At 34.6% G+C, this 13072-nt stretch overlaps 2 protein-coding genes across 3 annotated transcripts in view; both read right to left on the bottom strand.

Annotated features, from left to right (window-relative positions):
• Window positions 1-2316: 2316 nt before the first annotated feature.
• On the bottom strand, window positions 2317-10839 carry LOC108761612 (folliculin-interacting protein 1). 2 transcript variants are annotated; one of them, XM_018508223.1, is made up of 12 exons: window positions 10635-10839; window positions 9305-9515; window positions 8020-8109; window positions 7847-7926; window positions 7699-7778; window positions 6983-7102; window positions 6680-6911; window positions 5917-6246; window positions 5762-5846; window positions 3755-5100; window positions 2998-3451; window positions 2317-2864 (listed from the first exon to the last, which is right to left on the bottom strand). In XM_018508223.1, the coding sequence occupies exons 1-12, from the start codon at window positions 10733-10735 to the stop codon at window positions 2652-2654; spliced, it is 3342 nt and encodes a 1113-aa protein (XP_018363725.1). In that variant the 5' UTR covers window positions 10736-10839; the 3' UTR covers window positions 2317-2651. The 2 variants fall into 2 exon arrangements, with proteins under 2 accessions (XP_018363725.1, XP_018363726.1); XM_018508224.1 differs by having other exon boundaries at window positions 9305-9509.
• Window positions 10840-11657: 818 nt separating this feature from the next.
• Window positions 11658-13072, bottom strand: part of LOC108761610 (dnaJ homolog subfamily B member 13) — a 4376-nt gene continuing 2961 nt past the window's right edge. The window contains exons 5-6 of the mRNA XM_018508220.1: window positions 12527-12698; window positions 11658-12240 (exon numbers count right to left, since the gene is read on the bottom strand). Coding sequence (XP_018363722.1) covers window positions 11997-12240; window positions 12527-12698 — 416 coding nt within the window. The 3' untranslated portion in view covers window positions 11658-11996. The remainder of the gene's footprint in view (window positions 12241-12526; window positions 12699-13072) is intronic.

Below are 13072 nucleotides of genomic sequence, written 5' to 3'. Positions count from 1 at the left end.
AAGGCCCCTATTATGAGATACCGAATTTATTTTGGATAAATGCTAGAAGTCTATGGGCAGAACTTAAAAAAATAATAGGTTTTTTATTTTGAAGGGAATTTAATAAGCTTTAAGATAACGTTATATAAAATTTAATTCAAATTCCATTTTTTTTTAAATTAAAGCAATGTAAAAAGTGAGCAAATCACAAAGTTAAAAAATTGTGCTCCTAATATGAGATGCCCCGAGAAATCAATAGTAAAACGCAAAATATATCAGTATTGCAATTAAAAAACTATATTTATGTTTCTAAAATGCAATCAAACACAGCCAGGGTGCGTGAAAAATGAGCATGCGATAGATTATACCCAGAACTTGTCTTCAGGTAGTTGGAATCAAGCATCGCAGAAATAGACACTCGACGTTCATTCTGGTTGTCCTTTTTATTATAGTATAATAACATTTACTCTTTAGCAACGATTTTCACTGTGACATAGGAGCATGGATTATTTCATATTAGAAATACCCTGGGTATCTCATATTACGATTTCCATGCCTTATGGTTTTATAATCATCAAATATAACTTCTGTAATTAAACAATTCAATATATCCCGTATTTTTCTATTAATATGACCTTACTCTATCACTTCATGAAGAATTTATTGCCAAATATTTATTTATTAAATAATAAACAAGATTTAAAGGTTCATTTTAATGAAACTTGAAGCTATCCAAATTCTAAAATCTTTTTTTACAATGACTACAGGTATGATCTAATATAATGAATGTTCTACTAAATAGTCTTCAATCCAAGAGCAATAAATTCATGGTACTTTCCTCTATATATATATATATATATATATAATAAACGGTTTAAAAATAATGATTTAAAAAGTATTGTAACTAATAAAAAATGGATATGAAATGAATGTATTAGCCAAGTGCCTCATTAATCAACAAAACTAAGTTACTAACCTTGAAAAAGCTTAATTATAAAAAAATTTATTAATTTTTACGAGAGGCTTAGTAGTAGTCTTCATCGATTTCAGTAAAATTTGGTAGGATTACAAAATGTGTTCCCCTATATAATTATTCGGACGTAGAGCGTAGATGATAAACCATTTCCGAGATATTTCAATATTAAATCTGGTAGCGGCAGTTTTTCTTTATAGTTTATTAAGATGTTTATATGTTACGTCCAAACTCTGGTCATATATTGGATTGGTTTAGAGAAGAAAGGAATGAGAAGGATGGAATAATGGAAGGATGTTAGAGAGATCCTTTGTCTCGCATGCATCCGCGTGGAAGAGGATGGAGTAAGTCGAGCGCACTTAGGTAACTTCGAAATATGCGGTCAACGTCCCGAAAGGACGCTATGACTCCAGAGGTGGCCGGTCGCTCACTATGAGAATTACAAAAGTTAGAAAAAAAGGGGATAAAATTATCTCTAAACCAGCCTCTGAAAACTCTGAATGAGCATCCTCATGTCTTTTTTTTTCGAAGGAAAGGGGGATAAACTCGAGGATTTGATTGATAAAAGGAAGAACAAGAAAAAGGGGAGCGAAGTTCGCGGTATGAACAAAGAGAAAGGATCTATGAAATATACAGAATCTATCAAATACATGTATATCGGAGATGTATAAGAAAGGAGCGGACATGATAAATAATCCATCGAACTCGTAGAAAGGATGGATGGAAGTAAAGTTAACAGAGAATAATGCATAGAGGCTGAAAGGAAAATTGATTAAAAGGAAATAAACAAGAAATGACCAGACATGTTATATCGTAGACCTATGTTCGGACACTCTTACACATGAAAAGAAACAACATAACTAAAATAGAAAACATATTTTTCAATAAATAACGCGCATTAAGATGACAACTTACTTTTCAAAGTGACTTGTGATTTTCTCAACTTTAGCGTTTTGTTGGTTATCGTTACAGTTATAAAAAATTGCAACATCATTATCAAATTGTTATTATAAAAAGTAATGGTAAAAGTAACAGCGTTACTGTATTTCCATTCCCTGAATATTATAAGTTACATTTTCAAATATAAAGTCAAGATCTTTTAAAATGTATCTTAAATGATATTGTTAAGTTGTTACGTATAACATTATTAATTTGATAATTTACATAAAATAGAAAATATAATTTTATACTTTCGGTTATGAGCTTGCGGGTCACGGATTGCGCATTATTTAATAATAAATAATTGGTTAAAAAATTTCTTAAAAATTAAAATTTTTTCAATTTTAGGAATTATTTAAAAATATATAGCAATATATGTAAAAAACACATTTAGAATTTATTAATTAAATTATACAATTGCTACCTTGCCCTGAATCATGTAAAAAACCAAATAGACAGTACGTACTTTATTAATAAGATATCAGCCATTGTGATTTAGTTGTATAAGAACTATGTGATTCAATAAAAAACGCTGAAACGAATGATTAAACGCGAGAATAAGCCTTAACATCTAATCTAGCCTAATATGATTTACGCGCGCACGATTTAGGTATTGTGTACTTAATTATGTGTTATTCTATTCGGAGAGCGAAGAATTATTAGCTTTTTTTACTTCGGTATAACACATATTGATACACTACTCAAAAGGTACCTATAAAAATAACAAGAGGAGAAAACTGATATAAACAACTGAACGGGTTCAAGTTAGTGTAAGACCAAATCGTTGCGTTATTTCCGGAGAATGAGTGGTTGCGACCGCAAGTAAAAGTGGTATGTCCGCTGCATCGAGATCTAGAGCGTTCGTCAAGCTGCTCACATTGGCATCAGACTCTTCCATAGACATCATCATTTCCGCCAAGGCTTCGCTTCTTAACCATAATTCTCTCAGTTTAGCCTCCAAAATCGCTATGCACTAAAACATTAGAGAGAGAGTTTGACAGATTTACTTATTTATAAAAAATAATTTACAAAGAATCAAATTTGTTTAGGAAAAAGAGAGAGAAAGAAGGAGATTCAAATTGAATTAAGATTAACAAAAAACTCACATGAATAGGAGAGTGATATTTTCGCCATACATAGGCAAAGGATTCCAACATATTCGATACCAGACGTGACATTCCGACCGGTAGTGGAGGACTTTGCCAAGGCGCATTATTTGATAAGATTCCGACGTGCCACGTGTCCAAGTCGGCTAGTACGCAGAGTGTTTCTGCAACCGGTTGATCGATCGTTGGAAATTGAGCGCTGGCCATAACTTCTTCCCGCATACACGACCACCACTTCTCTTCTGATTCAATTTCGGAGTTATCCTTCTCATCTTCTGATAACTTCTTCCTTTTTCTCTTCTTTTTCTTAGTTATACCTTGTAGCACCAAACCCCACGTATAACCTGTACTTAGAATATTAGTCTCGTCATTTATAGTCTTATTTCGCATGAGAGTTTTCGTAAATCCCATTTCTCTAATTAATCCAGTTTTAACCTGTGAAATTTTCCTTGATCTGTAACAAAAAATAGTCATTATTAAATCTAAGTGAGAAAATAAAAATAAAAATAAAAATAACAAAATAACGAAATTATTTTGATATAAAGTGATTTCCTAATGAAGTGATAGCGTTAAGATAGAAGACTCCTGTTTTGTATCTTAATTCTGTTAGTTAATTCAGACTAACTGATCTGAAATTCAAAGATCTAGAGTTCTAAGTAAATTTTTAATTCCATAACTTTATTGCAAAAAAATTAATAAAAACTTCAATGAGATCAATTTTAATGGATGTTATACTGTATTTCGACAATACACTGACTGTGGCATTGGCAACTCCACGACGCTGTTGGCTTCCATCAAAGCTTCAAGGCTGTTGGATCGCGACAGTCTCATGGTTCTGCCACCTTCGGAGCTTCCACACGTTCGTAATACCTCCGTCGCATTCGTCGGCGTTTCCAACACTTGTTTGCTGCTGTCGTAATCTTGCGAGGCAGCGTATCCTTGACCATTGCACTTCAAACAAAAGCCTATGGACCTTGCACCCATACTAGACGTTGCTTCCGGAGGAGGCTGCATGCTCTTCGACGATTCGGGAAAGTTTCGCTGGATGATCTTTCTCAATACGCCCTCCGGAAGTTGTGCAGATGTACTAGGTAGTCTCGTAAAGGTGTAAGAACACTGACAATTGTTATTAAGACGCGGTCTTAACGGTAACTTCGCGGGTTTGTCTTCCCCACCGAGGGTGAAGAAGACCTGCGATTCCTTAAATTCGTCAATAAATCCACCGTTCGTATCAAGCGATAATTCGGGTCTGCTATAGAACATTTTCAGTGGATCCACATTATTCAGCTGTTGATGCAGCTCAGTCTTTCCAGTCGCGAGACTCTCTTCAGTATTGTGCAAACCCAACTTCTTCTCGAAACCTCGCAAAGGAAACTGCAGGAAATCTTGCGGCTGATATCCCTTTGACGTGACATCCTCCTGCGATCCAATCTCGCTAACAATTATTTTTACTTCGTTCGACACTTTGAAATTTTTCTCGCTGTCCTTAGATCGATCCTCCTGCACCGGCTCGTATTTCTCGCTTTTCTGATTTTCGCGTAATAAAAATTCCTTCGTTAGAAACTTAAGGTCTAGCAGAGCCTCGGTCGATTTCATCATGAGCGTGTCAAGGCCGGATTTCATGGTGCCGCTACGCTTCAGGGGACTGACTGATCGCGAGAGCCTCAGTCGTTCCGCAGGATACCGTGGAGTGCATTGTGCGTTAATATCGTCGGTTCCGATTTCGGACGATTGTGTCGACTTACGCGATGGTAAAACATGCGACTCGCACCTGCGAATCAAGGCGTTTCGATCGTTGAACGCGCACGTCGATCTTTTGTTACTAAACAGATACGGTCGTTTATTACGAGCCTGTTCCAGCATATTCGTTGCTATCTGCACATCTTGTTGCGACGTGCAGCGGTATTCTTGGTATTTTCGTATCGTCCCACTGCGAATAAAATAAGATAGGAACGATAAAACAGAATTAATCAAATCACTTTTTCGAGGATCGCCTGCAATTACGGTATGCGCTACTTTCACAGGGTTGCCTAGTGCGCCGTATAAGTCGCCAAGTTGTGCCCACAATGGATTGCAAGAGTACCAGCTGCCTAATTTCTCGATCTGAAAATAGGGATAAATTATCACGATGATCTCAATGAATTCTCGTATAAAGTAAATAATATTAGCAACTATATATTGACATATTGAAGACCTCTGTTAGAAACGAATTTCTTTTTTCCCCAATTATTTTAAAAATATTGAGAAAATTGCGGTATAATTGTGATAGTCGTAATCAGGAAAGTCACCTGAAGGAGCATTTTTCTTGGAAAATGGGTAAAATAAAAATCCCTTTTGATATCTCACTTAATTTGCATTATAGTGCAGTGTTAAGGTGTTGATAATTTTATATTTATTATAATGTTTTAAGAACCAAAAAAATATTGTTTCTGCAAGACGAAATATAGTTTTGATTAAATTTGCGCCGTAAGTAAGGAGCAAATTATTTTATTTGTTATAATATTTTTAAGAGCGAAATTGCAAGATCTGGCTCTTTAGAAGGTTTTACAACTTCATAAAACATAAGTCAGAATAACTTTCATGACAAAGTATTTCTTCTACAAGACAATATACAATAGATTACAGATATGTATCTGTAAAATTTTTAAAAGATTTTGTTGAATTTTATTCTACTAATTATATAAAGACACTTTAATCCAATACATACAATTTCTGTATTGATTCCAAGATTCTTCTCAGTTCTGCAACTTTTTTATAAACTCACCATGTGCCGATCATGAGGGGATAACACAGTGTACACCCAACCGAGATGATACGTTAATACGGCAGTTACCACGGTGCTTAGAAAGCTGAAAGAAAAAACACTGAAATAAATTTCGGGATGTTCACTCAATTCGTGATCTACACTTCTACACTCACAAATTTGTCGATTTTGTATCAAGTTCGTCGAACAATTGACACATTTGTTGCAAACTACGATACAAAGTATTTGTCTTCTCATTCATTATCACGGAATTAAGTAGAATGTCGTGCCACAACAGAGGTGTGCGTGTGTTAGCGTCGACATCAAGTAGTACATGCAACAGCGAAATGACAAATCGAGACGTCGCCTTGCACATTCTATCAGTCAATTGCATCCTCTTAGAGTTGAAACCGTTAATGTTGCTGGTCTCAATGCAAAAATATCGTAACCGATCCAGCATCCCTTCTAAGAAAGCCATGTGTTCTAAAAGCCGCATTTTTATCTGGCTACAAATTATAAATAATTTCACCTTCATAAAATTATCAATTTTTTGAAGGTGCGTACATATATATATATATATACATATATATATATATATATATATAATATTCTGCATTAAAAAGACAAAAAGTCTTATTTTACGAAATAAATAAATAAAATCAATTTGGTTGACTTGTTTTAATAAACAATTGTAATTTTAACTTGAAGCCAAACATAAGTCTAGACGCGAATATACGTGCGATAAATTTCTGATAAAATATTACTTAATTACAAAATTTTTAAACATTACTCGATTTTTTAATTTTTCTTTTTCGCTTTCGCATAGTATGTTTTGCCTCTTTATAATCAGCGAAGTTTATATTTAAAATCATTATGCCTATATTCAAATAAACGTTTTTTTTTTAAATTTCAATACAAAAAACACAGATAATTTTATACCTTTCATGGCCCTGAGCCAATCGCACTAACATTGTCAAACCCAGCCTGGTTTTGTGTCGTTTCGCATGTCCATCACGCCCGTCGCTTCCGTTCTCGTTCCAATGCTGCATCCCAAAAGCATCATCGGAGTCCGCTCGACCGAGAGAAGTCGAGACCGCTCTTAACCATCTTCTGCGCAAACTGGTGAGGCTGCTGAGTCCGGACGATCCGTTACTCTCCAACGATTGCGAACCTGGATCAGCATCGCGTGAGCTACGATGCACTTCCGACAATCAATCATTCTAATCGTTGGCATGAACTTACTGCCCGTCGGCGGAGCTATGTCTATGTCCCAGCCGCTGCCAATACTCGAGCACGTCGAACTCTTTCGCGGACCCACGTGCGAATCGTTACTTGACAAATTGCCAGAGCTCGGCCGCGACTCTGCAATGGAAACCTAATCAGGATTTATTCTGACGCTTTGAGAACTCTTTCAAGAGATATTTGTCATATTTGATTCATTACACTGTAGAACAAAATTCAACCTTTTTTGCTACACAAGTGTGAATAGTTATTTCCACTGTATTTTTGTCTGCTAAACACATTGGCAAAAGATAGTTGGCAGAAATTAGCATGTCAAAATTTTGAGAAAAATGGCGATTTTCAAAAGGGATCAAAAGGGATCACATTTTTAGCCTCTTTCACGCCCATTTTTTTCAAACTTTGACGTGATAGCTAACTTTTGCCAATAAATTTATATTCAGCATACAAAAATACGTCGAAAATGAAACTATTCATGATGTTGCAAAATGATTCCTTAGTGTTATTTTAATTGTCACATCTAAAATTAAATACATTATTGTAAAAAAGAAAATTTAGAATATAAATCCGAGCTTTTCTTTATAAAAAATTAATTTTCCTTATATGGTGTATTTATACACCATATAATCGATATATAATCGAGAATCTGTTGAAAAAGTTATTAATAAGAAGAGTTAATTTTTGCTATACGAAAATAACAATATCGTCGGTATACTTACGAAATGATCGTATACTAGTATTGCTGGAAGTAGAATCCATGTGCGTGGACCGTCCTAATCCTTCATCCAAGACTTTTTCACTGTAGTATAATAAAACGATTAGTAAAATTAATCAATAGTAGAAAAGATCATTGAAGAAATAGTTTACCTTGTCTTGCACATGCCATGTTCTGTCGCCGGAAAGATTTTTGTGCACATGATGCACGGAGGAGAATTCATCGAGTGAACCTTCAAATCAAATATATCAATGATATTAAAATACATCTGTGCATAAATATTTCCGAAAATAAAATTTTAAGAGTAATTATTTTAGACTTATACCTTAAACAATGATCCTCTGTACGTCATTGCCACGGTGCCAAACACCATTTCGCTTAGGAGACTCACGTCATCTTCGACAGTTTTATCTCGCTGAAAATTTTAGACTACATTTCGTTAACGTAATACGTATATGTAATATTTGTGGACGGATGCGAGTGTCGACTAAGACTGTGTTCCGATATACACTACCAACACTGGCAGTACTAAAGAATTGTTCCGTTATTAGCGTGCTGCAGCACGCATCTAGTTCTATTCCATCAATGACATAAATGGTAGCCATATGTCCATATTGCCACTGCGACTACTGCAGCTCTCGAGTCGAGGTGAGCCAGTTACAGTGGTTACAGTGCAATATGACGTCGAATAAAGAAGCGCAAAAAATATTTATTAGAGCTAGAAACAAACCAGTTCTTCGAAAGAACTATCACTGCTGCTTTCTTGTTGAAAATCTCTAATACTATTATTAGGCATATTGACTATAGAGATGCACCGGATCGTAAAATTATCAGATACCAGATATTGGATATTCGGTCAAAGAAAATAATGTGTAACACTAAATATCCGATATTCAGTCGGATATCCGGTAAGGCAATTATCCGGCTGGATATTTTCCATACATCAAATACAAATTCCCCATAATTCTAAAAGAAAAAGAGAAAGCAAGCGAAAAATAGCGATAATAATTAATCGGCCGTGAAAGGATTGTTTGCAACACTGACGTCAATATTAAAATTTATTAATATTAATAAATTTTTCACACATGGACAATAACATTTTTCGTGGACAATAGCATTTTCCGGTAATAATATATTTCGATTATCGACATAAACCACCATAATTGTGCAAAATCATAGTGTGTAAGATTAGCAGAAAAAAATAGAATTCTGCATCAATGACGCCAATTTTCAGTATATAAAATTTCAGCCAGTTATATATGTATATTGCCAGATATTAATGATATCCAGATAGTACAAAGTACCGGATACTGGATATTTTCCGGATATCCGGTGTATCCCTAACATTGACATTTTGATTTAATACATTTATAATAAATACGATGTCTGTAGAAGCATACATATTGTGACAACAAAAAATTGTAAAATTTAGGATATTACTATTATTATTATTATTATTGTTATTGTTATTGTTATTATTATTATTATATGATGTTAGATATTATATTTAATTATGTTTATGTTTATAATCCATTTAATAGATATAATAATTCGATTTAATGGTTTAATTTGATGGCTTGATTTATTAATATGTAAAACTTGATGATTACCTCGAAATCGTGAGTAGTCCTTATGTTAAAGGGCATCTCGCATTTTCCCTCTGCATTGTTGTTCATTGCAGTGCACATAGTTTCGTTTTTACTTCGGTGTTTCTGGACTGTCATCGAATCAAACAGAAGTTTTCTACCGCGCCATTCGCATTCTCGAAATAGCAAAATTCGCACTTGATTCGTTCCAACTTGCAACACGGAATTCCTGTAACTTAATAGAATGCATCGTTTGAAAGCTCTTTTAGCATGCAAGATGTTTAAAATAAATAAAATAAAAATGAAGTAATAATTAGTGTATAGACTCTTTCACATCTGACTTTTTAAAAATAAAAAACATCTAATTCATTTACGTCTAAAAGTTTTGTAATTATTAAATATAAAAATTTTGGATTAAAGCAATGAATTAAAAATATTGAACGCAAAAAGAATAAAATATTTTTTAATATTTAATAAATTTGTTACAAAATTTTTAGGACCGCTAAATACAAAAATAAAAAACATTTAAAAATAAAAAGGTCTAAAATATGGCGAACTTTCAATATGGTGAATGCAGAAAGTAAAATGTTTTTAAATTCTAGTGCAAGTTTGAATTAAAACATTTTCATCGGGATTATAATTTTTATATTATTTATTTTATTACTATTTTATTAAATCTTGAGTAAAATTATTCATTTAAATAATAATTTGTATAGATTTTGCTTATGTTAAATTGAAATAAAAAAAATAATGATCAAATAATGTAATGTAAGCTGGAGTAAGTCAATGTATGTTGTACATACAGCATAAAAATTGATTCAACTTGCATGAAAATGAAAAAAAAAATTTGATGAAGCTTTTATAATATCTTCCCCTGAAATGGAGAAGCTTTGAAACGCTTCGTCGACGCGCGATCGCTTCTCGACGTTGTGTTGGTAAAACAGCCGCAGACGCGGCGGTGAGAACGGAGCCAAGTAATCGCAATGAAGTAGGTTAGGGAAACAGCCTAAGCGTCAATCTTTATTATAAAATTCCAAGTTTTCGATAAGGCCCCTGATAATTCAACGCCATTACAATTTTTCTTTCATCATCCTGGCGATACAAAGAGAAATGTATTTCGTTCCGCTTTCTTCCCAAAGCGTGAAATTCTGCCTTTATCTCTGGCGCTAATACAGAATAGTAATGCGATTTATGCGATTGACAAAAGATCGATATGATAGTTGCATACGCATAGCGGTAACAATGAACGGATGCTGGGCGAGCCACTTCGGAGGAGGGATCCACCACACGAACGATACGGAGCGAAAACGCGCTCCGAAGTCCGAAATGGAACAGCGCAATCTCGCTTGCTCACCTATCATTCCTAGTTGTTCGTGCACTGGACACTAGGCTCTCGGCACTCTCGCGCGGACTGCTCTTCCTCGCAGGTAGTAGCTTATCGAGCAACGGCATCATAAAGCCACGGCCCGCCGTCTATATTAATTATCGCATCGTCTCGCGGAGCAAACCTGCATCTATCATGTCACGCGGAACTGCACCATACATGTTCGCGCGGGTTAAGTCTCTTACTCCTCTTACTGTAAATAAAGTCACGTGCGGAGGAGTCATATGATTGCCCGAGATAATAGCTCAGCGTCGCTGGGGCGGATAGCACGATCGAGGCCACTTTTTGGCCGCAACTTCATGAAATGACCTCCTGCCAAGAGCCTTTCAAATCAAGCTCATTATTCATACAGTTTTTATCAGGATTTTCCCTAATATCCGTCATATAACATTTTTTCCTCCATACGTACAGATCGATTTTCCCAAAGAGAATTGTATGTCTCATGAGAATTCATGGACTACCGACCAACGGCTTTTGTTGAATCATCAGTAGATCCCGCAAGATGGAGCTAGACATCCCGTTACATTGCACCAATTGCCAATAAAGTAAGCGGTCTCTTCGAAATTGTTCGAAATCTTCGAAATCACGACAGACCCGCTGATATATCTATATCGATGTATTCGTGTTGCGTATTTAAAGGTCTATTCTTTCTCCACTCCAAATCTTTCTCACTCCAGTTCTGAACTAGTATGCACTGGTGCAATAAGTTAGAGTGATAACAGATATAGTTCGTTTTGCATTAATTCAGAACTAGTATAGAACTCTTCAAAAAAGAATAGGCTTTTAAGGTTCAATGATACTATAGTATCAGTTATTATTTTGGTCTATGATGTCAGAAGGGAAGATTTCCGCAAATTATCTATGTAATTGTCTATAAATGATATTTCATTAACAAAATCCCTCTAATGTTTAATAATTAATAGGCATCAATATTTTTAGAATAAAAACAATATCGAGCCAATTGATTTAATATAATATAAATTAAATGTGCACGTACAATTAAAATAGCTTGCTGCATTTTCAAATCGTGTTTTATTTTGTAGACACCATCTATGTTTGCATTCAAATATTCTCATAGCAAATGCAGGTTGTGTATGTAAGTCTCAAAATAATAATTCAATTATTACATAATTATACTTATTACAATGAAATAATTAGTTATAGAAGACACAATTTTCGAGTAGTTTTCATTCTTAATACTTTCTTGTAGAGGTTGATGTCGAAAAACATACGAATATCACGTCAAATAGGCATATGAAATAACGTGCAATATCTGCAAAATCACATTTCACATATGAATTTCAATCGATTCACTTCATCGTTCACGCCACGTCAAAATAGAACGTCGTCGTTGACATTTCTGAGCATTTTGTTGGCCAATATGAGGCGATGAACGTACTCGGCATTCTCAACATCCGTACGAGATACCTCAAAGGCTTTCTTAATATAATTCTTATTGGACAACGACAAATAAACTGGAAACTCGATGTTGAACCTCAGTATTAGATCACCCTTTTGCTTCGGATTTGCAGGAAATGGCATTCCCTCACCCAGCACACATTTGGTGTAATCTGGTCTAAAATAAGATGTAATATGTAAAAGGTAAGCGAAAATTTAGATAACATTCATAAAAAGTTGTTAACTTTAATTCTGTAAATTAAAAAAAAATAGAATTAATCGCGAAATTGAGTAATATTAATAAGTATTAATGATATCTGGGACGATTTTGGGTAATCTTTCATACAGAATTACTCAAAACCTTTGGAAATTTAGGACAAATTAAAATAAAAGATAATGCAATATAATGCAATCGAGAGAGAAATGAAAGAGACTTGATGCAATTTTGTAACAGCTTTCCGTACGTAACGATCGATGTTATTGGAATCCGAAGAGTTCTGTCATCGATGGTGTTAAGCGTGATCACTGTTCCGATCAGCGCCTCCCTCAGAAAGATATCGACCGTCGTGTGCAAGTCCGAGCCCTCTCGCCGGAACATTTCGTGAGGACGATCCTCCGTGACGAAGATAACGTCCGCTACGCTGACAGTGTCTTGGACTTAGTGAAGATATCACCCCATCTTGTGTGTATTACAATTAATCTTTAACCTTTATTCTACGGAACCCGCATTTTCACGTGACGATAGTCGTAAATTGATCAGTCGTCTCGTCTTTGATTGTATCATCATCAATTACGCGAATCTATTTCATTGTAACTTTATATTATTATTTATCATTACCTTATTAATTTATTGTAAAAAGAAATACATTATATGGAAAATATGTCTAATTATTTTTTGTCATTTATGAAGGGATAAAATTTATAATACAAGGGTTAAACTTTTAACTTAAGGGGATGCTGGAGTGACGGTCGAAGTTAATCAAAGTCGATAGTACAGACTTTTTTACATT

This window comes from Trachymyrmex cornetzi, unplaced genomic scaffold, assembly GCF_001594075.2.
Source record: "Trachymyrmex cornetzi isolate Tcor2-1 unplaced genomic scaffold, Tcor1.1 scaffold257, whole genome shotgun sequence".
Lineage (NCBI taxonomy): Eukaryota > Metazoa > Arthropoda > Insecta > Hymenoptera > Formicidae > Trachymyrmex > Trachymyrmex cornetzi.
The sequence above is the reverse complement of the archived record's forward strand: the minus strand, read 5'-3'. Positions and strand labels throughout refer to the sequence as shown.